General features: G+C 44.7%; 1 protein-coding gene across 2 annotated transcripts; it reads left to right on the top strand.

The window, feature by feature from the left end:
- Positions 1-910: 910 nt before the first annotated feature.
- Positions 911-25411, top strand: SYT13 (synaptotagmin 13). Of its 2 annotated transcripts, none has more exons than XM_044436957.1 (6): positions 911-1093; positions 8952-9174; positions 10481-10615; positions 14180-14481; positions 22842-22971; positions 25107-25411. In XM_044436957.1, the coding sequence occupies exons 1-6, from the start codon at positions 911-913 to the stop codon at positions 25409-25411; spliced, it is 1278 nt and encodes a 425-aa protein (XP_044292892.1). The 2 variants fall into 2 exon arrangements, with proteins under 2 accessions (XP_044292892.1, XP_044292891.1); XM_044436956.1 differs by having other exon boundaries at positions 14168-14481.
- Positions 25412-26128: the final 717 nt, after the last annotated feature.

The following is a 26128-nucleotide window of genomic DNA, read 5'->3' as shown; positions in this document are numbered from 1 at the left end:
CAGGAATGATTCACCCCTTCCCTCTATGGTAGGCATTTTGTGAGAGTGCCTATGATTCCCTCCTGATTTGTCAAATGTGTCTGCTATCCCCCAAAAGTTGGTGGGGGGGGGGGCTGGTCTAGTGCTATGCTTAGCTGAACAAGTAAAAGAGCCCTTCTTATCCCAGTGGATGCCCACGGGGTCCCAGTAGCTTCCCATGCTTGCTAGCCAACACTGGACAGTGCAGCTTCTATGTTACAGATTCTGTCCCCTTCCAGACCAATACTGCAGAGATTGTAAAGCAGACATTACACCTGGCCCTTTCTTTTGGGGTGCTGCCAAATCCATGGGCAAAACAGTTTCAGGCAGCCTGCGCTCCACTACTGAGATCTTTCTCTCTGCACTGTGAATTGCAAATAGGATCTTTAGGAAAGAGGAAGGATGGATGCAATGCAAGTGGCATTTTTTGTATTAGGTATATCAGCAGCAGTATATCAACAGCAGCCTTTAAAGGGTCACTCCCAAGCTTGGATGCCCTTTCAGTGAGTTGGCCAGAGTGGCCCATCCCCTTCTTGCTGACGTCTGACTCGAGATTGTACATCAGACTTTCCCCAGTGGAGATGGAGAATGAGCATCAATGAAAGCTGCCGGCTTGCAGCCTTAAAGGGACTGCAGGCACTGGGAACATATTTCCTTGGCTTCTGTTTGCTTCCCTGAGGCACTGAGCCAGAAATACCGGCAGGAACACTGGAGAGGTTATCTATCATCTAGCAATACAGGATCCATGCACTGATTTCTTCTGGACCACTTTTCTCTATCAACTGCTAGAGGGGATCTACTGCATCCTTCCAAAGATCAGACTGGATTCTGCAAGGAGGATGAGGCAGGATCACGCTGGCTGAGTAAAGTTGTGGCTTTCTGCGCTGAAACAATGGTGTTGTCTGTCCCAGTGATTGTTCTGGGAGCTACCTTGGGGGCTGCTTCCAGCCTCCTTGCCTTATGTGGTCTCACCTGCTTCTGCAAATATAAGCGAGGGGGGAAAGGATCCCCAGAGAAGGGACATGATCTGGACCCCGAGAATGCCAAACCCAGCGTGCTTCAGACAGTCCAGCAGGTAAAATAGTCTATTGATTTTACTCTACTCTCCTTCCAGAGATGCGGCAGTTCCAGAAGTGCATGTTTGGGTTGAGGTCACCCAGTGGGTGATCTAAGGTGGTTTGTTGCAACCCTCAATAGGATTTGCAGGTTTTCAGGGTGCGATGTGATGCCCTGTGCAGGAAAGAGAGCAGAAGGGGGAGCGAGGAGGGGGCTCAGGTGGCATGTGGGATTACCAAAGCAACAGCCAGCTTTTGTCTGATCGGAGAGGAAGGCGGGGATGACAAAGATGCTGCAACCCCACAGACCGTCTGGACAGGCGGGTCAGGTTCATTTGCATACAAACGAAGCCTGGACTCCAGGCAGAGAAAGCAGCGGAATAATGAGTTGTGTTTGAATGTTTCATAAGGCTTATTGATCTTTCTCTGCATGCATCTATGTACAATATGCTTGCCCTGCAGAAGGAATGCCTTCTGTATTACTCACACATTATCTGTCCCCCTCTCTCCCCCTCTGTGCGTCTTTGTGTCTGTCTCACTCTCTTTGTAGGCATGTGCATATGTTTATGTTTATTATTTTAAACATATATGTTTGGTGAATTTTTTGAATAAGGCTTCCCTGCCTGGCTTGCAGCAGAAATCTAACACTGGCAAATGTAATGACAGCTACAGAGAACCTACTGTTGCACTGTCATGTGAACTTTTCTTGAGTATTCATAGCACACCTTCAGAGACGGTTAGACCTTCTTGAATCATCTGACAGTCTGACTATGTCAAAGATGCATGAACTGAAGTTTTGGGGCACATGATTGTTCCCCAGTAGTGTCCTGACGCCTGCACCACTGACAAATTTAGTCCCTCATCACTAATTCCACTCCTCCCCATCGATACTCTGGATTCCCTCTTCCAGAGACCCTGACAGTTCTTTTCCCATGCCTGCTAGTAGCAAGAAAAGAGTGATCTGGACTGGGGATCACTGGTATCTGTGCATTTGTATATCTGTGTGCCCCAAGCCAGACTCACATATTGCCTTTGGAGCTGAAAAGTTGTGCACTCCTGGATAATGGTAGAAACAAAATTGATGAACAATGAGGAAGGTCCATTATATGGCGATTAGGAACGCAGAACTGAAGGAACAGGGGACATCTCAGCCACTGACTTATTTGTCTGAGCAAAAATGTCTCCCTTGGACTCTGAGCCATGAAAATGGTGCTCATGACCTACCACGAAGATTATTTATTTATTTATAATGTTATCACACTTCCCCCACAGATACAAAGTGATGTACAAATCAGGGCAAGTTTAAATAAAATAACATCAAATAAGAAAAATTAAAAATAAGACCTTCAAACCTTGGAGGAGCAAAATTAGAACTTTCAGTCACTCTTCACACATTAAACTGGAAGATATCCAATATACTTAATATTACAAAATAGATTATAGCATTCTGGGATTATACTGTAGTGGCTAAGCTACAGAAAGCACAAGAAAACTGGCAAAATCCAATTAGATAATTAATTGGTCACCATTCATTGCATTCTACAAATCAAATGCCATCTCTCCTAATTACAATATTACTCCTTGTGATCTTCTGGTGAAGGAAATGTTTGATTTGTCTGCTCTGAAAAAAAATTCCATTTTATTTTATTTTATTTTGGAAAAGCTAGCAGAATAGAACTATTTTCACTGTCTGAGCAAACACCACCAGCTGTGGGACTAATCTCCCCTCCTTTTGAAGGGAATTTCATAAGCAGGTTGCTGTCACTAAAAAGGCCTTTTCTGATGCTCTCACCAACTAAACCTCTTTTGGTGATCATGTGTCTGAAGATGATTTCAACCTCTGGGTAGGTTCATATTGGAAGAGTTAATCTGTCAGATATCCTGGTCACAAACAGTTTAGGACTTAATAGGAAAGTACTAGCTGAACCTGGAAACATATTGAAACTTTACTGTTTAAAAAGTGCACAGAGAAAATTCTTTGGCTGTTACATTATGCACTAGTTGTAGTTTCCAAATACATTTAAAGGGTGATTTTCTGAAAACAATGTTGCAGTAAACCAATCAAAAAGTAACTAATGCACTGTGGCATGGTCAGTCCCAGTCAGATCCACCTTAGATATCATTCATATAGGTAGCTATACTGCCTTATATTTGATTTAGGAACTTTACTTTTCATGTAAGAGCTTAAGTGTCATTTCTTCATGAATAGTGAAATTCCTACATTCATGGTCAGGTTAGCTATGATTTCTTCTTTATTCTGTCTTCTGTCTTCTCTCTCTCTCTCTCTTTCTTTTTCTTCCTTGCTACATGTTAATTGCGGAGGTTCAAATGATATATTGCCTTTGTCATTGAAACTCTTAGCTATGTTGCTATCCACCAGCATCTGATAACACTTTCCATTCTTTTTAATTGGATATCCTCCAAATGCAGAGCAAGATTAGGGTGCAAAGTGGCCATGCTCCAAGGGTATAATGGTGTAAGGCTGGCCTGCACAGACTGGGCTGGAAGAGAGTAACCTGTCAAGGGCCACCCCACAATTGCCATAACTGGCAGAAGTGGAAATGTTAGTTTGGATGCTGTTGAGGCTACCGCACCTTACTGTGTAGTCTAGAGTTAGCGTACACTCTTCTTGCAAGTTCAGGACCTCTGGTTCATGGGTGGTGGAGCTGATGGAAGACTCAGAAGATATCAGAGAACTTTAGAAAGAGTTTCTGAGTTCAGGGACAAGAGTTTAGGTCTGAGGCCAGCTCCAGCCCACCTTGGAACCCAATCCAGCCTTCTGAAGTTCTTCAGGTGGCTATGGTCCTTTCCCTGGTCTTGCCCCTTTTCCCTGGTGGCTCCCTGGCTTTTATGCTGCTTCCACCCCCTGGCTTGGCTTCAGGCAGTAAGGGGTTTCAGCTAAAATATACTGGTATTTGGGATATTTCTGGAATTTGGGGTCTGCTCCTTTTTGTCTTTGGTTCTGCTCACTATCCAAATGCTTCTCCAAAATGGAACTTAGACCTTGGGCTGCCCTGAGTTAATATATCAATTTAAGTGGGACTCCCAATGGCAGGTCTGCAAAGGACAGTTCCCAATGAACACTTGGCACAAAAATAATTGCAGGTGAGAAAGATCTTGGAATTGTTGTAGATCACAAGCTGAATATGAGTCAACAATGTTATGTAGTTGCAAAAAGGGCAAATGCTATTTTAAGCTGCATTAATAGAAGTATCCCTTCCAAATCCAGTAAAGTACTAGTTGCCCTTTACTCAGCACTGGTTAGGCCTCATCTGGAGTACTGTGTCAAGTCCTGGATACCACAGTTTAAGAAAGATGCAGACAAGCTGGAAAGAGTTCAGAGGATGGCAGCAAGGACAATCCAGGGACTGGAAACAAAGCCCTATGAGGAGAGTTTGAAAGAACTGCACATGTTTAGCCTTGAGAAGAGAAGACTGATGGGAGATATAATAGCACTTTCCAAGTACTTGAGAAGCTGACACAAAGGGCAGGAGGAAGGGCAGGATCTCTTCTTGATCATCACAGAGTACAGGACACGGAATGGACTCAACTTACAGAAAACCAGGTTCTGACAAGATATCAGGAAAATTTTCTTGACTGTTAGAGCAGTATGATAATGGAACCAATTGCTTAGGGAGGTTGTGAGCTCTCTCACACTGGAGGCATTCAAGATGCAACTGAACAGCCATCTGAGAGGGATGGTTTAACTTGGAGTCTTACACTGACCAGAGGGTTGGGCTCAATGGCCCTCTGGCCCTTCCAAGTCTACTATACTATGATTCTATCAGTCCTTGGGGATTGGGTGCCAGTGCTAGTTCAGGGGACTGACAAGCAAAGTCGACATTGCTAGTTCAATGGACCACTGTCTGCCTGCATTGGGTCATTCCTCTTATAATTCCATGAGCTTCAAGCAGTTTAATTTTCTTCCAGAGCTCAGTCACTGAAATGCAGCACTTGTGTGCAAAGTGCTTTACAATCCCAGTTCCACACTGCAGCACCACCACAACAAGGCAGTGCATTCCATAAAAGCCCACGATGAGCCATTCTCAGTTTTTCATGGAATCAGGAAATGTGAGAACCATCACTTCTCCTGACTCACACCTTCATCCTCTGTTATGTGAGAAGTTAATGATGTCAGTCATCTGCACGTGCATGAAGAAGCATCTCCTCTGACTTTGGCAGGTTTGTTCCCAAAGTTTGATCTGTGCATAGCTTGATTTAAATGTAGCACTGATCACAAAATCTGGCACGCATGAAACAGTTTTTCCTACATGCACAGATTCCATCAATCTGGAGAGAGGAACGTGTGGCTCCTGAGAGGTTTTTGGCCTGTATCTACTATGTTGTGTCAGTTAGAGACGACAAGTTGCAGCCCAACAACAGCTGGAGGATCACACAACACCCCCCCCCCCAATCTATCCTTTTTTTCACTCCTTGTATTTGTGTTGACCTGGATGGCATGAACACACTCTGATGCTAGAATTTGGTGGTTGCTTCACACACACAAATCAGCATCTTATGTTACAATCAACCAGCATGTAAAATGCCTGTGTGGATTGGCACGGCAAGTACAAGTCATAGTAGAAGGTATCCTCAGATAACTTTCCCATTTAATTCTGAGATTTGCTTTTCCTTTCAAAATGAAAAAGGCTTCTCTTGCCAGAAACAACCCTTCCTTTCCAAATGTCTGTTTTAGAAGACTTGCATATGTGTTCCAGATCTGAGCCTTAAATGGGTTTGTTTGTGTGGGAAGTATATTTTATCCAGATCCATTTATATCACTTGCTTAACACACATACTCTATTATAGTTGTTTTCTATCAGTGAACAAGGCTTGTTAGTATCTGGAAATTGTGAGAGCGAAGAAGCTAGATTTCCCACACATAATTGTTTTGTTGTCTTTCAGTATTACAAGAAATGTCATGGATTCCAAAAGGCATCTGAAATAATAAATGCAGCTTATTGAGATCTTTTTAAAAACAAAAGTCTGTCAACCTGACAAAACTGCATTTTTATTTTTATTTTGAAATGGGCATGTATACCTTACAATGGTGATCTTCTACTCTAAGACAGCTGATGCCTCTTCAACCTAGCAACTAGTCCATTGTATTTTCTTTTTCAACCAATGCCAGAGAAGAAAGCAGAAGGGTTATTTAAAATCCTGATGCTTGACAGATTTCCCAATATCCCTGTACTTTCTGAATGAATAGTCTGGTATATGAAAGGATGACTGCATTTCTATTTACAAAGGAGATTAGGTTTTAAATCATCAGCTGCCACAATCTGGGTAGCACAGTTTATACTATCTATGACAATCAGAAGTAGAAGCACATGAAGAAGAGTGGATTGGGCCCCACTGTGCTTAATTGTGTCTCCTATTGGGGGATATCAGTTGATATGTGATGGTGCATTGCCTGGTGGAGTGTCTGGCTTTCAGCAAGGAATGATGGCTACAAGAACAACTCAGCCATATGTGGCACTTTTCAGTTCAAAATGATTTCTCTGCTGCTTGCAGAATCTAAACTATATTAGGACATGTCCATCCAGAAATGCACTGACTGCTGCTATAGTCAAAAACATCCATTTGGGGACTGGTCCTTATATTTGTGAAAACACAATAACACACAGTAGTGATAATATTTTGTCCATTTAGACCAGTCCAAATCTTTTTAAAAATGGGAAGGCTCTTTTAAAAAATTATATTTGGTCCCGTTAAAGCCAGCCCAAGGAGACCCAGCTCCAAGATTAAAAACACAGATGCATGTTGAAAACCTGTCACAACATTTGTCTATTTAGATAACCTTATCTACTCCAGCAGTGGGCAATTTGTGACCCTCTAGATGTCTTGGCCTACAAATCGCATCATCTTTCACATTGGCTGGGGAAGCTGGGAGCTGTGGTCAGTCATCTGGAAAGCTGAAAATTACCCACCCTTGCCCTGCTTGGAGTGGCATTGACTCTCCGGGGCAGGAGCGCCCAAATTGGAAGCTTTGCCTGTTCCCCATGCAGCCTCCAAAGTCAGGAGAAGCCACATCCCGCTGCAGCCCAGTAGGTCAGCTGCCACCCTCCCAGCTGGCCCTGGGTGCTGAAAAAACTTGGGTACCCTGCTCTAGATTCTCAAGCTAATGTGTTTCTCATTGGCTGTAACTATTTCACTTACATTAATTGAAAATGCCAGGAATTCAGCCTGGGGCTATTATTACACAAAGCACGCACTCTGCTCCTTAGGCTTGGGCCTTTCATGACTGGGTCTAGTAAGAAGAACTTCTGCTAATGTTTTTCATGTCATCAGATGTTGTACTGCCTGTGGGTATCAGTGATGGCTAAATACACATTGCAGTCAATGTAATGCCATATGTACAGCTCCCAATGACTTGTGGTTAGGACCATTACACCTGAATCTGTCACTTGCTGTCTCAGTACAGAGACTCCTGGGGTGGCAGGAAAAATGGCAACAGTCCATGGCATCCTAGCAGACAGACTGCCCTCATATGATCCTGTGATCAGTCACCTAGGAAGGAGGAGCCAATAGCCTATTAGTATTATTATGATTATTAATTGTAATATTGCCCAAGAGCTTCAAGCTCTTTGGGTGCTTTATTATCATTTGCTTTCTTTACTAATTCTGGGATGCACTCATTCCATGAGCCTTGCAAGAACCATGGTGATGAAGCCCAATACTATGACTCTTTGCAGTGCCTTGGGAATTGAAAAGGTCCCCAGGGGACATGCAGATTGACAAGCAAAAGACCTGTCTCCAGCAAATGTTTTCTCTGGGGCACTGTCCCTATATATTATTAACAAGACCAAAAGAAACTGATGAAAAACATTAATTACAGTTTAAAAGATGTCTTTCTTTTGGTTTAAGCTTGAGAGAGAACTGAAAGGCATTGGCAGTCAGTGCATAGTCTAACTGTATAGCCATAGCACTGGTCGTGTTTCTACGGCTTGTCCCCTGAATGCTTTCTAAACATGGGCATGAATTGACTGGGGTGCTTAGACATTCCTGCTCCCAACTGGGATGGCTTTGTGTGAGCAGTTTTAGCCATGGCTTCCTCCGGGCATCATATGGACTGCCCAATGGAAGTATGCCCCTGGCTTTGACCTTTCTGCAGGATGGTCTTCTCTGCCTGGCACACAGAGCATGACATGGAGCCAATTGGGATTTTCCCCAAATGGATTCTAAGCCATGTAGCAGAGAGTCAAATGATGCTCTATTTATGTTGCATATAGCTAAGCTTTTTCCTCCCTGCTTCCCTTAAGAGAAAGTGTGCAGGCATGAGCCCAGTGTGTTTGGGACTAGAATGCACTAGAAGGAGCAAGATTAAACTTTTATTCCATATGTTTATTTGCAACCCCCCACACTAGCAAATTTGCGCCCTTCCAATTTAAAAAGTGAGGGGCAGCCTTTGATTATACCAGGATGCTTTTTAAAAATCCCAATGTGACAGTGGGCAGAATTTTGGGAAGCAAAAGGTATTGGGGCCGGGGGGGGGGGGATTTTCATCCCACATAGTGCACTGGGCCTGATTCAAACTGGAACCATGCACACTTGGTTCCAATTTTACTCTCATATAAAATAAGACGATGAAGAGAGAGAACTTGTCTCAGCTACACACTGTGCAATTAAGGCAACATGTAGTTTGAGTTAGACAGATCTGTGAAAAGAGGAGGAAAGGATCTTAGAGTGTATGATCCTAGAGGACTCAGTAACAGTAGGAATTGTTGAATTTCCTTAAAATCTAGATTGATTTCCGAAATATGGTGTGTTCTGTGAGTGATGTATCAGCCCATGTTCCCTGTTGAAGCAACAACACTTTTGCTGTGATCAGTTGTAATGTAATATTGTTAGAGTAATGGAAGGGATCTTCTTTTCCAGTTCAACGTTGAGAAGACAGCAGAACCTGTACAGCCCAGGACAATCTTAAAGTTTCCCCATATCTATGGCCCAAAGCCTGTAGTGACCTCTTCGGAAATTGTTAACTGTGCAGACTACACCTTGAAGACAACAAAAGAGCAAAGGAAAGGGAAACCTGGAGCTCTGGATGAGAAAAGGGTGAACATACAAGTCAATGAAGAGTTATTTCTTCCCCCTCAAAATGGTAGGCACTGTGCCAAACTGCTCGTGGTTGCTTTGCTTCCAGTTCCAAGTAGCAATCATAATGAGTTTCCTCTTTCTGGCAAAGGAGCCCAGCAAATACTCCATGGGCAGCTTAGTAAAAAAAAAAAAAAAAGGCTACAGTTAAGTGTGGGAGCTTAATACAATATACATGTAGACTTCAATGCAAAGGTGTGAGGCATGAAATCTTTAATCAATAGTAAATCTAGATTATCGTAACCTTGAGCAAATTCTGAGTAATTGATCACATCTGGTGACATTTCAGCTTGATTTTTCAGCACCCTATTGATTTTTTACTCTTCCACAGTCATCCTCTTAACAGTACAATTTATTATTGAGCAATCATTCAGAGTTCAGGGGACTTTTCCCAGCAGGCTAAGACTCTTGCTTTATAGAGGGGAAAAAACGGCTTTTGGTGCTATGATTTTTTCAGCTTCTTGGAGTTACAGTGCCCTGAGCCTTCTCTGTGTTTTTGAAGGCCTGTAGGCAAGGGACCCTCAATGCCCCCCTTCCCTCAGTGAAGCTCACCGGCAATGCCACCAGCTTCTATTTTTATTCTTCTGCTTCCCCATCCTTACAACCACTTGCTTACTTGACTGGTACTCAGTCAATGAATATGAAGGTAGTGGCATTGATTCCTCCTCCTTCTTGTCACCACTGTAGTCAGAGGGAGAGGAAGGTGAACAAGCATTTGCAACAGTGAAAAAGAATTCACTCAGTGGCCTCTTGCTTTTTGGCCCCTGCTAGGGCGTGGATCCTTGGCAGATGCCCAATCCGCCCGATGCTGATGCTGGCCATTACAGTGCCATTGCTCCAGCAATTATTACAGAATTTCTGTACAATGCAATCTAAATGTTTTTAAGTGTATGTTTGTTTTTCATTTTTAATTAATTAGTTTGTTTATCCTGCCTCATTAGCCATAAGGCTCCCTGGGTGGGTTATAGATGAAAATATACAATCAGATAAAATAACAATGTAAAATAACACACTTTTTATATTAGTATCATTTTTTTCCTGTGGACAGCCCAGAGAACTTACTGTTAATGGGTGATCTAAAATTTCTGCAAATTAAAAATAAAAGTTTTAGATAGATCCAAAACAGAAATCATAGTGCAATAACAGAAAAACTGCTCCAGTGATATGAGTGGACACAAAACAGTAGGTCTGTATTAGAGATGGGACACCAAGGTATATTTATGTAATGCTTTCAATGAATTAAAACCAAACAGTAGAGCACAATGATCCACAGAAGGCATGGGCTTCACATTCTCCCCCTGCATGAATTTCAGGTGGCATGAAGGACGTGTGTGTCACTGAGCGCCTGAGTCCTGAGATTGCCGGCGTGTGCAACCAGGTCCCAGAACTTCGCTATTCTCTTGGCTACAACCGACAGAAGGAAGCACTGTGTGTTGCTTTTCTTGAAGGTAAGGAAGCGTTTTATCGGCCCTTGGGTGCAGCCTTTGTGCAAGCCAGGCATGTGAGGAGGAGGGAAGGGAAAGGGGAAGCGGAAGAGGAAGGTGAGAAGATGCCAGGAAACCATGTGTTGCATGAGGATCATTACTCCTCTGCTCCTGTTTTCCATCCATAAGAAGAGATGCTCAGCTCTTTTAGCGTATGGCACACAGGGTTTTTCTGTATAAAATAAGATGGTAACAAAAGCTGGCATACTAAATTCATTATGAGCCAGATTACTACGCCTATTTGTGTGGAAATGCATTTATACTTGACCAATTTATACTGCTACTAATTATTATCATCATAATTATAATTAGGGGTATTTAGAAACATAGAAACAGAGCAAGTTAGAAGGGGTCTCCCAGGCCATCTAGTCTGACCCCCGGCTCCAGCCGGCTCTGCTCACGACATGCCCACCATGTGCATGTCCAGCCTATCTTTGAACACCCGCACCGATGGGGCCTCAATGACCTCTCGGGGAAGCCCATTCCATACCCTCGGGGTCCTGACTGTCAGGAGGTGCTTCCTGGCATCCAAACGGAACCTTGGCTCCCTGAGCTTTGCTCCGTTGGAGTGTGTCCTGCCCTCCTCTGCAGGGGTAGAACAGGTCTCTACCCATCTCCGTGTGACATCCCCTCACATACCAACAGATCCCCTCTGAGTCTCCTCTTCTCCAGGCTGAAGAGACCCAGTTCCCTCAGTCTTGCCTCATACAGCATCCCCAAACTGGCCACCAACCTTGTCACTCTACGCTGCACTGACTCTAATCTGGCTATATCCTTTCTGTAATGGGTGGCCCAAAACTGAGCACAATACTCCAGTTGCGGGTGTACCAGAGTCATATAGAGTGGTAGTAATACCTCTCTTGATCTTGAAGCCACACTTCTGGCTATGCAACCAGGGGTGGCATTCACTCTCTTGACCACCGCATCACACTGCTGACTCATGTTTAGCCTGCAGTCAACCAGCACCCCGAGGTCCCTTTCACAAGTGCTGCTCTCCAGCCACTTGTCACCTAACCTGTACTTATGACAGCTATTCCTATGCCCCAAGTGCAAGACCTTGCACTTATCCACATTGAACGCCATCCTCTTGTCTCCTGCCCACTTCCATAGTCTGTCCAGATTCTTTTGGATCTGGAGTACCTGCTCCTCAGTTGTGGCCACTGCTCCAGTTTTAGTGTCGTCTGCGAATTTGATCAGCAGACTGTTCACCCCTTCTTCCATGTCATTTATGAAAAGATTAACAGGATCGGCCCCAGGACAGAGCCCTGGGGGACCCTGCTTGTCACTGGCCGCCATCCCAATGATTCCCCGCTAATGGTTACCTTCTGCTTTCGGTCAGTCAACCATGCCCTAATCCACCGGACAGTGCTTTGCTGTATCCCAAAACTCCTCAGTTTCTCCACCAGGATATCATGGGGCACTTTGTCAAAGGCCTTGCTGAAATCCAGGTAAATCACATCCACTGCATCCCCTCCATCTAGCCATCTCGAAACCTTGTCATAGAATTCCACAAGGTTTGTCCGGCAGGACCTGTTTTTGCGGAAGCCGTGTTGTGTGGCTGCCAGCCTCCCTTCCCTATCTAGCATCATTAGATCTCTCTCTATTATGAGCCTTTCCATTGTTTTTCCTACAATGGACGTAAGGCTAACCGGTCTGTAATTCCCCATGTCCCTTCTACTACCCTTTTTGAAAATTGGGACCCCTGATGACACCCTCCAGTCCTCTGGAACTTCACCCATTCTCCACGAGGCCTCAAAAATGGAGGCCAGAGGGCATGAGAGAACCCCTGCCATTATATAATTATATAATATATAATTAGGGTTATATAATTATTAGGGTTCTTGCTGCTGCTGTTACAGCTTGTCATATTTGGTAGTTTTCATGTCAAAATTTACTAAGGGTACAATCCTATGGTTGTTAGGTAGTGACTGTCTGGCTATAGGAAAAGGTATAGTCTCCATTGTGACCTTGGAAATGCTTTCTGGTATTTAGAGCCAAAGTTCTTCCTTTGAACATTCAAAAGCTGCATGCTGTTTTCCTTGTAAACTATTCTTTATTGACCCCAAAGCAGAAATCACCCAGAATGACTCTCTGAGCACGCACAGAGCAGCTTGTGAACCTCCAGGAACTCTTCTTATGAACATGCCTGGGCCCCATCCTTTTGGGAAGGGCCTTCTGAAAGCCAGCATGCCTCTTCTGTGCACTGATCCTGTAACTGGGCTGCTGACACTGCATCCCGGGGTCAAGAGCCGGGGCTGCCTGGCCTTCATCTAACAAACTCCCATGTTCAGGGCCCCTCCTGCCTGCTGTGTATCTTTAATATTCCCCTGGGCTGCCTCCCCATCTGAGGGCCTGGCCTTGAAAGGAGAGCCTCTGCTCCTTCCATCTCCATGTCTTAGCATGGCCCCCCTGCTCTAACCCTCTCCCAGTCTGTTTCACTTTCCAATTCAGATTCCTCTGAAGTCCAGGGAGCAGTCCTTGAGAACAGGTGCCCAAAGCCATCATTCTTCTCACGCCCAATACCTGAGGTCTCCGGGGGGGGGGGGGTCTGGCTTGGATAGGCCCCCTTCTGCCCTCCCAGTCAGCATGGTTCTTTCCATGCCAGCTGTCGTGATGAAGAGGGAAGGCCATTTTGGAGCAGCTCAGGGAGTGCACCAGAGTGAGCTCATGCCATTCTACAATGTATCCAGGCAGCGCCTTAGACTTTCCACCTCATGAGGAGGGGAAAAACATGTAGGCAGCCAAAACTGGCAATCCAAGCTTCCAGGATCCTCCTGTCCTCCATTGCATGCCTGTCCTCTTCTGAATTTGGAGGGTTACAGACAACCAGATAGGATGGTACCCTAAATGTACAATCCTTTGCTTGCTTAAATGGAAAAAAGTTCTACTGTTGGGAATGAATGGGACTGTTATTCCTGGCACCTTTTCCAAGGTCAGGCAGGTAGGGACACATCAAGTGGTGAGGGATCCTGGGAACCAGAATTCTCAGATATTGAAATGGGTAGAAAGTGGGGAAGGGGGGAATGCATGGTCCAGTTGCTTCTTCCTGCATGGTCATTCCTGGTCTAATAGCCCAAAGTTAACTGGAAAGGGATCATTAGGTATGAACTGGGCCAGTGAGTTCAAAGCTTATTTGGGAATTTAATTCTGAATCCTAGCTTTAATTTTGAACATAAATCCACTGGACTATATTCCTTTGGTCCCTTTCATACTTCTAGTGACATCCCAAATCATCGTACAAGGTGAGAGATGGAATACTACCCATAACAAGCAATTGCTACAAGCATTTTTCAAAACTTATTTATTATACTTGCATGAGGACAAATTTGTTCCATGTGCCCCCCATTTAAAACAAAAAGTTGACTTAGGTAATTGTTATTTTCTTTTAAACATATTTAAGAACCATCCACTTATTGGTAGGAGCCAGCAAAAGGTTCAAGTAAATAGATAGGTTTAAGTTTAACCCTTTTGTTTCTCTGTGTGTCTCTCTCTTGCTCTCTCCTTCCGATTCCGTAGTTATGTATGGAGCCACAACAGGAGACCAAAGCAATGGCTGTGATTGCTACATCCTAGCCACTTTGGTGAGCAAGTCTGGTATTACTGAAGCCCAGACTGTACTGAAGAAGAAGCAGCCCCATATTGTCTGGGAGGAAGCTCTGCTGCTTCCAGTCAAGGAAGATGAACTACCTGAAGGGATACTGACACTCACCTTGAGGAACTGTGACAAGTTCTCCAGGCACAGCATTGTGGGGGAAATTAAGACATGTCTGACTAACGTGGGGGACCCATATGGAGAAGTGCAGTGTGAGAAGATGAAGACCCCTGACAAGGTATCCCACCCCACCCCATCCCTACAGTCAGATATCACTGACACAAGTATAATTTCTGAGTGAGTTTAAATGGATGATGGATGAATGGACGGAGAGACAGATGTGATGGATGGCACTGAACCAGAATGGGAGTCCTGGGCTTGTTTCACTCCACAGACACAATTGCAGATTTGTTTTTGGATCCTTTGAAAAACATTGTATTGATAGAAAATTCCATTTGGCCACACTATGAAAAGAGCATCTATAGTTGTAAAGTTTGAATTCACTAGAGCTCAAACACTTGCTTACTCTAATGAATTATTCCTAGGTTATTCCCATTTTCATCTCTGCTTATTGGAAAAAAGGTGTAAGGAGCTTTATTTATTTACTCCATTCCATACTAGCCAATATCCAATGTTCTCTGGGTGGCTTACAAAATCTGATTGCCATCTTAGGAAGAGTGACAACAAGAATGACCTCAATCAACTTGACAGTTCTTTTAAACCTAGTTCCTTTGTCTACTTGCCCACTCTGGCTTTTGTCCATATTACAAGCCACTTGCTTTTCGCTATTTGTGAGCAGAAGTGAAACCAAGCCACAGAGAGTGCCTCCACTTCTTTTTGCCCTAAGGGACTGGAGGAAATTTCTTCTAGCCCAGCAGTCTGTTCACACAGTAGCCAACCAGCTGTTTGCAGGGAACCCAGAAGCAGGGCTTGAGTGCCAGCGCACCCATGCCCCTCAGCAACTGACCCACAGGGGTATATTGGTGCTGATACTGGTGGCAGGATATACCCATCTGGATGATTAATATTAACCTATTACAATGATGCCCTACCTTTCTTCCTCTTGCAAGGACCCCATGGCAGTTCCACGGCAGCTTCTCCTCCTCTCCATTTTATTCTCACAACTGCAACCTTGTGAGTAGGTGAGGCTGAGAGTCAGTACCCATCTCAGACTCACCCAGTGAGCTTCATGGCTAAGTGGAGACTAGAACCTGAATCATCTCCCAAGTCCCAGTGCAATGTTCCAACCACTGCAGAAGACTGGCTACCAATAGTAACCATTGATAGCCTCATGCTCCCTGAATTTGTCCAACCCATTTAAAAGCCATCACTTTTCTTTCTGTCACCCTTTCTGCTGCTAGCTGGAAATCTATTTCTCCTTCCATTGTTTGTTTGTTCTGGCTGCCTCTACCAAGAGACTACAGAGTTTCGAAATTTTACTGAAAAAATCTGAATGGATACACACAACACAGATGTGCACACCAGCTAGCCACACATACACCACTACAAAACACAACTCAGGCACAACATCCATAGAGGCTATGAACCTACCTGGACTCGTTGCTATTTTATCCTACTTCCCTATCAAGGTCATGGCTTACTGTCAAAGGTACAGCATTCAAAACCATTTCCAGCAGTTCTGACTCTTTCTGTCCTTCATTCCTTAGTTTTCCTTCTTCTTGTGTGTCCCTGTTTCTAAGGCTTTTTATTTTAAAATTGGTTATTTTCCCTCCACATCTCCAACCAACCAAGAGGGGGGTTTATATTAATCTTTCCTTAACTTCCATTTTCTAAGGTATTTCTCTGACTTTCATGTAAGACTTCAGAAAATCTTTTCTTCTTTTTCTACCTCTGAATACATCCTGGTACTTACACTCTAATTCAGCTTTTGACTTGAGGCTTCTGTAGAACTTTAGCGTTCTGAGCAGGCCATAATTGGTTTTACATGTTCAGATCTTCTTCTCCCTGTTATCAATCTGAGTGCTACATTTTGCATAAGCTAGAGCTTCTGAATCATTTGTAAAGGCTTCGCCAAGCAGGGTCCGTTGCAGTAATCTAGCATGGAAGTTACCAGAGGAGATGCGGCCTAACCAAAGCCAGCCAGGCATAAATTGAGCACATCCTCAGTCTCACCTGCTGAAGGTGAAAAAGCGAAGTAGAATTGTGTGTGATCAGGTTTCATGTCAATGTTAGAAAGCAGGGGTGGGGGGATGTTCCCTGTGGAATGTATATTGGATAACCTATGGGTTGAATAATTTTCTGTAAGTATAACCTTTTGGAGCCTACCCTCCATAGAGTGGAACCACTGCAAGTGGTCCCACTCTCAGTTCAGACAATTGTCCTCGGAGGATATCAAGGCTGATGGCACTGAAAACCACCTGGAGATCTAGGATGAGGTAACAGTCCCCACACCTTCCATTGTTGACCTTTTGGCTGAAACCAGCTAGCCAACTTCCTTCCTTCCTTCCTCCCTTCCTCCCTTCCTTCCTTCCTCTCCATAATATAAGACCCCCTTGTCCATATGCCTCTGTCCTTCCTTTTGCCATGCTTATTCCAGTGAAAGATGAAGGAATGGGGAGGCAGATTATCAGTGTCAGGAAGTATCTTCACCCCCCTGGGAAACAGCATTGTCGTGGTTGTGGCTGTTCACTGCCAGTCTTGTCCTTAAGCCAGTAAAGCCACCCTAGAAAGACTGCAGTGCCCAGCAAGAACTGGGATAGGAACATTGGAAGCTGCTGATATTGTGTCAGACCATCAGTCTGTCTAGCCCAGTACTGTCAACACTGACTGGCAGCAGCTGTCCAGGGCTTCAGGCAGCTTTTCCTGGCCTTCTTGGGGAAGCTGGTAAAGTATGCAAGTAAAGTATGTGTTCTAGCACGGAATTCCCTGTCGTGGTAACATCAGCCACTCAGCTTAAACTACTTCGCAACTAGCGTTTCTGTGAAGATGAATTGGGCAGTGAAAGAACCATGATGGCTGCCTTATCTTTCCTGTACAAAAAGTGGGATATAGTGTGTGTGTGTGTGTGTGTGTGTGCGCGCGCACATATGTACAGTATATGTGCCAAAGGTGGGGTATGTGGATTTCCTCCTAATTTGTCCCCTGTGATGCAAATTAACAATTGTGAGACAGTGAGTGGTCCAAGGTTAGGCACTAAGCTTCCTGGCTGAGTAGATCTATAAATGTACCAAATGAAATGAATAAAAAGCTCTGAGCTGCAGCGTGAAATGGCTCTTTGGGAGTTCCAGGGTGCTTTTTCCAGTCTGGCAAAAGATGACTGGGATTTATGACACTGAGATGTTGCCACTCGCCTAGTCATCCTGGGGCAATCGCTCCCCATCATGGGAGAGAGATCTAGCTGGTTCCTAACAGCATCCTGAAGCAGATGGCCCTGGTCAATTTAGCAGATGGTCTCCAAGAACATCCAACACCAAGAATGCCAAGAAACTGTCTGTTCGTAGTTGGAAGAGGAGATAATATCCAATTATATCTCAAAGGTGACTGCAACATTTCTCGTACTCCCAGCCTTCCTCACAGACGGCCACCCGCACAACGGCAGCAAGGCAGACATTCTCCTGCAAACCTGAAAGGAGCAGGTTAACAGATTCTGAGTTGTGTGCCCCAGTTTTTTCCTGCAGTAGATATACAAAGAAAGCTGGGCTTGCGTCACCGGGGACCTCAGCGAGGCAGCCATTACACAGTGCGCTTCAACTGAAGTCCTACTGAATCATTAATCAAGAGTGAGGGTAGGAGAGAGCAAGCCAGAGATGATCAAGAAAAGGAGAGGCAGTGGGAAGAAAGTGCTGTGTTTGTCAGTACATTTTTAAGAAGCAGCTCATTTGGATGTGTTTGAAGCTGAGCATCTCCTTACAATGGCATGCCTGAAAGAATGCCCTCTCCGTCTTCTTCATAATTCTCCTGTCGACACCTCGTGCTGACCCAGCAAACCCGGTAAAGCCATTGATTGGAGCTGGGCTGGCTCAGAGCAAGGCTCATAAAAAATGCAGGTGTCACAAAAGTGAAAGGTTCCTTCTGCACGGCTTCCTGCTGGCTTATGTAAAGCCGCCACAAAGCTGTAGAGTAGTGCCATCTCCTCAAAAGGCTTTTGTTGCTCACCGGGAGGGAGGCAGACAGGTGGACAGGCGTCGGGCTGCAGTCTTGCTGGTTTAACTGAAATCACACAGGGTCAGCTTTGCCAGAATCAGCTGCCTCTGAAAGAGGCTTTTGAGCAGACAGAGGAGCAGATTTTATGCAGGACAGTCTTCTCCTTGAAGGGCTGTCAAGTGCAAGTTGGGCTGAATTATAAATACTGATATGGATGGAGAGGAGGCACTAGGAACTACCAGCAGCAACAAGAGCCACTGTGGCGTAGTGGTTAGAAATGTGGGTCTGGGACTCTGACGATTTGGGTTCAAGTCCCCGCTCAGCCATGGAGCCAACTGAGTGACTCTGAGCCAGTCGCAGACCCTCAGCCCAACCTACCTCACTGGGCTGTTGTTGCAAGGATAAGATTGAGAGGAGGAGGGGGAAGAGGGGGAAGAGAGTTATGTAAGCCACCTTGAGTTCCCTGACAGGAAAAAAGGCATGAGAGGAATATAATAAATAACCGGTCCAGTGGTTGCACCTCTTACTGGGAGCAGGGCTGACAGCAGGCAGGCAGGGTCTGGCAGAGAGCTCACAGTCCTAGATTTGCTCCTCTCCAGCCCTGTTGCCACCTGTGTGTTCACTCCGGTCCAGCCCAGAGCAGCAGAAAGGAGCAGGAGATGCCACTGCTGCCGTGCTCTCAACTTTCAGCCTGTCAAGTCAGCAGCTGGTGCCAGTGATGAGAAGGCAGAGGAGGAGCAGTGGCAGCTGGTGACCACAGCAGGGACACTGAGGGAGGGGACTCACCAAGGTGGTCTGGCAGAAGGGCCCTCCGAAACCCAGAGCCCGCACTGACAATGCAATGCATTTCCTTTGATAGAATGCTGCTTATTTCTAAATTTGCATCCCTACATATGCGCGAGCACATGCACATGTTACACAGGTTGGTGACCTCTTTGTCTGCCCTTTTGGCAATGTGTTAGGTGGCTACCTTGACCCTGGTATACAATGCTCTGAAAGCTCTTCTTGTTCAGAATAGATTTGAATGAATGGGAGTTGGAGAAGAAGGCACTATGGCAGTGAAAGGTGTGCAGGAGAACTTGCTAGTGCATTGTGAGCTCTGAATGACTTAGCTGGATTTTCCATCCCAGGCACCAAAATGCCAGTGCTCATTCTCACAATTAATCAAATGTACCTGGCAAAAGCTTCCTCAGCTCAGCACTGATGAGAGACTGAAACGCTTATTGGAATGGTTGGTAAATTCATCTCCCCATTGCTTTCCTGGCCCGTCATCTGACTTAGGCAAAGCTGGTTGGATCCACCCACTTTTCTCCTAGAGCTAGGGAGAAACAGTGATTTGACCAAAAAAAAAAAAAAATCATGAAGTCAGCACAGCCATTTGAGGAGAAACCATTTTGTGCAATGGCCCTTCCTGCTGGCTTGATGCCATTGAATTATTTCACAGATTCCCCAGCAGCAGGGCTGTAATGGATGCAGTGCCAGCATGCTTTGACCAGCAGAGACCCTGCAGTCCTCGGTCACCCTTCCTGTCTCCAGACTTCCCTGTTACCTCTGAGCATAACTGGGCAAGGAGTGCATTTTCCCAATAGCGATGCCTTGTTCCTTGTTGTATTGAAAAAGTGGGTCTTAACTGCCTTTTCAAGACCAAGGGACCCCAACATGGAGACCAAAATCCTTCTCCTACTGGAAATGAACCCTGCATCAACACAACTGCCTAATTGTTTGGACTCTCCTTGGGGACGTGGCTAAGGGGAGTGTCACGATGAGCAACTGCACTTGAAAGCTGGCCTGTACTGATGTTTACTTGGGAGGGGCTCACCCTAGATGTTAGTGTGCAGAATTGTCCTGTTAAGTGGTGCATCATTCCTTTCCTTCCCACCTGACCAGAGAGAGAGAGAGAGAGAGAGAGAGAGAGAGAGAGAGAGAGAGAGAGAGAGAGAAGTTTAAAAAAAAGACGGCTTGGGATATCTTCTAAATTTTTGGCTCTTATAGTCTGACTCTTGCTTTACTCAGTATAAAAATAAAAAATGGCCCCATGTGCAATAAATCATTGAAGAGACATCTCTCCCATCTCCTGCTACGACCAAAGTACTTCCCCTTACAAAGCAAGGCTCTCTAGGCAACTTCAAGGGGTAATATTTCTTATGCAAGTTATACAGGTTTGGGGAAGATGGATGTGTCAACAGTATTCAGAACACTTGCTGAACACATGAAAAGCCTCATCACTGGATGTTCACTTGGAGTATCCCTAGAGAGGCTAGGCTTTTGAAAAAATACAGTGGGAGTTATTGCAGGCAGATAAGACTGGAAGCTAACATTTTGAGAGAATGCATCAACTCTTTCAGAGGATGAAACATGACTGCCCCCATCTGTACCATCCAGCCAAGCAAAACAAAATTGCTCTGAAATATCTGTAGCTTTCTGCATGGGGATGGCAAGTAGTAACCTTAAATCGAATATTTGTTGGCTCTAAAGGTCTGTTTAGGCACGGGGTCAGTTTGAAAGAGAATTCAGATAATTCATGTTTGAAGTTTATTCACTTGACACAAGTGTCATTAATTTTATTTGTCATCCCTAAAAAAAATGTGTCCAGTGGAACTAGACATGGCAGAAGACATAGGCCTGCAGCTGAATACATTGCTGCCATGGCTGGTTTCAACATGTGGCAAGACATTGTCATACAGTAATAAATATATATTTTTGCCCCACAAGCAACAATCAGTTGTATGGAAACAACAGGGGGGAGGGGGGAGGGGGGAGGGTTCTGACCAGAGGGAGAAGGGGATATGCGAAAGCCCTTTTTGGAAACAGCAACATGCTTTCCCTAAGATAAAAGCCGTTAAGGTAAAAGCAATGAGAATCCATTTCATTTCTGTGTGGGGTTATGTAGCAGGGTTCTGCCCCGTGCCCTCTGAGACAATTGGTTGTTCCAAATAAAAACTCATTTGATGAGCATTTCAGTGATCATTCTGATGCAGTCAAGAATATAACCACCACGGAGTCAATTTTAATGAGGACAGCATAGGAATATTTTAAATAAATAAGCCAGAAGAATGGAAACTGCAACAAAATGTCACTGTATGGAATGCTGCTATTCTGACTTTAAGCCAATAAGCCTTACCCTTTTTATTTTATTTCATTCATCTTCCCCTTCCGCTTTCCATTTCTTTTCTAGCAGATAGCAGATGTTCAATGACACTGATCATGCTTTCTTCTTTCTTCCAAATCTTTTTATTTATTTTCAGAAAGTACAATAAAAAGAAAAAAATATACAGGAAAGAAGGTGCCAAGGATCATTCCAGAAATTTAGCAAAGCAACTCTTCATTTAAGCATATTTATGATAAACAAACATCTCTACCAACCACCTTCCCATGCTTTTTAAAAACACACACACTCACGCTTCCTTTCCACCCATCCTCTTTCCTCTTCCAACTAAATCCATACCAGGGTACTGTATGGCATACCACCACCACCAAATAATGATAACTGTCAGAGTAATTTTTCTACCTTCAGGGATTCAGGTAGAATCCAAATTAAGAACCTAAAAGAGCAGTGCTGGATCAGACCAAGGCCTATTTAGTCCATCATTCTGTTCACACAGTTGCACAAGTGTGAGACAAGATGAGAAAGAGAAATTGTGGATGTCCACTATGGGCTGACACAGCTCCAAAAAGCTGGAAAAATGGCCCATCTAGAAATAGCCGGTACAAAGGTCCAAGTAGGCACCTAAAGCCAGCTGAGGCATCCTGGGAGTTGGAGACCCTTTTTCTGTCTAAATTTGCCTAGGGCTGCACTGTAAATATACCGGCCAGAGAACTCTGATGCCACTTCATGAGGTATCCTGTGTCTTCATTCCTAGTACGGGCAAACAATTCAATTTAGATGAATTTCCTAATCAAGGGTGTAGGTAAAAAGGTGCAGCTGAGACTTTTTCCTTCTAGTTCCATTTGTTGTTGTTATTACAGTCTTCCAAACATTGATTCATTTTGGGTCATTCTGAGGGAAAATATGTTGGCCCTCACTGCTAGTTACTATTTGCCCCTGGTAGATCAAATGACGATGAGATATCTGAGAAATTCTGGAAAAATCAAATGGCAGCTCGTGGAGTGACAAGTGGGGAAGAATGAAAATGTGAACATATCCAAGAATGAAAATATCCGTTCCTTAGCCACAGCATTTGTTTTGTAGTGAATGTTGAATTGAATGGGCTGAGAAGCTACTAACTGTCATGCAAACCATTCTGGGCTTCACATCACGTTCTGCTGCATTTGGCTTACTTGCCAAACAGACTTGCATCTCCCTCTTGTGGTTCTCCAGGCCAGCCAGCATCTTCTGGTTGCCATGCAGATGCTTTTCATTTCTGTCACCACAGCAGAGATGCATTATCCTATTGTGCTGATGCTAGTACCCTGAATGTCACCATTCACATAGTACAATGATTAACTAGCAAGGAAGCAGAGAGTAATATTTGGATTTATCTCATTGAATTGCAGGAGCCAGATGCAGGATTTGGAGAAGTTCTCCTTTCCATCAGCTATCTGCCTGCAGCAAACCGTCTGCTTGTAGTGCTCATAAAAGCCAAGAATCTCCATTCCAAACAGCTGAAAGAGCTCCTCGGGAAGGGTGAGTGAGAAGGAGGAATGTGAACAAAAGGAATGTTTTATTTGCTTGTATCCATTTTTTTTTAAAAGTAAGCAGAGTTTGACAGCTGACTGTCAAAACTAGGGGTTGTTTCAAAAGGTGAGAAACAGGTGTATTTAGACAGAAACATACTTCTAAGTCTGTTTTAGTCCAAGATTCCAGTGCCCCATTCAAACTCCCCTTTTTAAAGGGACCCCAAGCTTTGACAGGCACCTGTCCAACTTGGTTTTCCTTTGAAAAATGGGAAGGGGCAATTTTATCTTTACAGAAATGTGTGGCTTGGGGTGAAGGCCATCATTTGTCTCCATCAGACATAACAGGGGGAGGTGGGGAGCAGAAAAAGATCAGGATCTTGTGGAGGATGGAGTTTAAGTTGTGAAAACACCTCCTTCTTAGCAAAAGAGCCATCACAGGTCAGCTTCCTCTTGAAAGCGTGACTCCCACTGATCTGTCAAGGGAAACCAAGGGACTGGGGAAATGGATTTTGAGCCTCTTCTCGCCAGTGCCAGAGAGGAGGATCTCCTGCCCCTTGGGAGCAAGCACCTCCTGGGACATTGCCTAGCTCTGGCCTGAAATCCAAGTGTTGGCATATAGGTGAATGAACACTTTAGCATACCTGTGAATTAAAAATAAAGGAATGAATGCTGGTGTGTGCACATTCCTGCAAGCCTTTTTGAAAAAAAAGGAAAAGGTTGGCAGCTGCAGGCAACCTCCGCAAGGCACAGCAGGAGCACCTTGAAGGGACAGCTCAACGCTGCCTGAAGGGGGATTGTGAAAGCTGCCTTGACAGGTAAGCTTTTGTGATCTCCGCTGTAAAGTTTAAAAGACAAAATGAGCTGTTTCTCGGGAAGCATAAAGCAGCTCAGGGTGGTGGTGGGGTGGGGTGAAGGGACAACTTGTTTCTGCCAGTGTGAGGCAGAAGGGGGAGGGGGGCAACAGCCCACAAAGTGCCCAGTTCACTCACACCACGTGGCAAGTGCAACAGTGAGAGTCAAACCTGATCAGTGGGAGGGCCAGGCGGGCAAGGTAAATTATGGCCATATCCACTGCCAGCCCAGGACTGGTGGCAGACACCCCCCTTTGCCCCATGCTTCTCTCAACAGTGAAAGCATCGCCCATCCCTGTCCTATCCAGAGGCTAAAATGATTCATCTTATGCCCCTCATGGGAGTATCCAGAGGATTATACGCACAGGTATCTGCTTGGCTGCTCATCTTCGGTCAACATGGGGATTTACTCATGTGGAATGAGTCAGATGGTGGATGTCACACTTTTCAGAGCTGAAACTTCAGTGGTGCTATGGCGTATGAAAGGTGATATGTGTGGGCGTTTGCACAACTTCATCCTATCTCATGAATAAATGTTAATATTGTATAAGTATGTTATGCTCAATGTCAGAAATTCAGGGACAGACTGAGTTACGAAGTAAGTGGTGATTCATGATTCTACTTCCTCCTATAGGAAGTTTGATTTTATGTCGGGGTGCAGAACCTCAGGCCTGGAGGGCAAATTCAGCCTTTCAGGGGTCCCAAACTGGCCCTTTGGGGCTCCCTATAAGGGCCCTGCAAACACCTCTTTGGCCAGTCTTTTTTCCCTGACAACTGATAGCTTTTGGGCAGTCAAAACAGGCATGTCAGACCATTTCATGCCTGCCTTCTCTACAGCAACTTGGTCCAGTCCCTTTCTGCTGTTTTCCAGCTCTTGTATCACAAGGGCAATGGACTACGCAGTCTTTCTCAACTTGGGGACCTTTACACAGATGTTTTGGATTATAGCTCCATTATTTCTGCCCACTGGCTATGCAGGTTGGGGCTGATAGGAGTTGCAGCCCAAAAGACCTGGAGCCAATCTAAGGAAGCACAGACTATGGAAAAGAAAAGCATCAGAAGGAGTTTATATCAGCACTCTGTTCCTAGGTGCTCCTCAGACCTCTGCCCTGTGCCTTTTACGTGGATGAGGCAGATACACAAAAAGAACCGGCATCTACCACTGTAGCAGTGGTGGCCCTCAGTGACAACTGGCATTTTCCAGTAACTGTTAAGTTTTTAGGAGGCTGGGAGGAAATGTCAGCGAATGCCAACACGTGAATGACCAGATTTTTTTGGTTTGTTTCTGCAGATATTTCTGTCAAAGTGACTCTAAAGCACCAGTCCCTGAAACTGAAAAAGAAGCAGACAAAGAGAGCAAAGCACAAGATCAACCCAGTCTGGAACGAGATGATTATGTTCGAGGTGCCCCATGATCTGCTTTGTGCCTCCAGCGTGGAGCTGGAGATGCTGAGCCAGGATGCCGATGGGCAGAACCACTTACTGGGCCAGTGCAGCCTCGGCCTGCACGCCACCGGCTCAGAGAGGAACCACTGGGAGGAGATGCTGAGGAACCCCAGGAAGCAGATTGCTATGTGGCACCAACTTCACATGTAGCTGCAGAGGTAGAAGCTGGAAAAAATCAGATCTGGGACAACATCCAGAAAAACATGAATTGCTCTGTTCACATGATCAAGCACAACGTTCATTATATTGTTGACATCCTCGGTGGGTTGCTACTAAGAGACTATTTTAGAAATGGGCAAGTAAGCTGGCAATGTTTCATTGATCCATGATTGGCATGCAGGACCTTTTTCTCACCTTTTAATTTAGGCCCCTGTACCAGGAATTAATGTTACTTTTATTAATAATGAACGTGTAATTTGTGAAAAGGTGAGTTGAAAGGAAGGACATGGCTTCTGAGTTGATTCAAGGCACAAAGAACAAAAGAAGTGCCATGCTGGATCAAACCAAAGGGCTGCATGGCTCTGTACATTGTTACTATCTATGGCTACCTGAAATGGATAACCTTAGAAAGCTAAGAAGAAAGGTTTATAACCCAAAGATAGACAAAAAAGAAACAACAGAGCAAAGGGTGGGAAAATGGAGGAGGCATAAACAGAGGAAGAATACAGGTCACATGTACTTAGGCTTAAGGCCACTCTATCTATCTATCTATCTATCTATCTATCTATCTATCTATCTATTAGATCTATATCTTGCTTTTTTCTTATAACAAACTCAAAGTGTCTTGCATCATTTTCTTTCTCCTGCTCTCAGCCTTATCCCCACAACAGCAACCCTGTGAGGTAGGTAGGGCTGAGAGTCTGAAAC

This window comes from Varanus komodoensis, unplaced genomic scaffold (genome assembly GCF_004798865.1).
Source record: "Varanus komodoensis strain SLA01 unplaced genomic scaffold, ASM479886v1 scaffold3, whole genome shotgun sequence".
Classification (NCBI taxonomy): Eukaryota; Metazoa; Chordata; class Lepidosauria; order Squamata; family Varanidae; genus Varanus; species Varanus komodoensis.
This window is presented reverse-complemented; position numbering and strand designations above follow the sequence as displayed.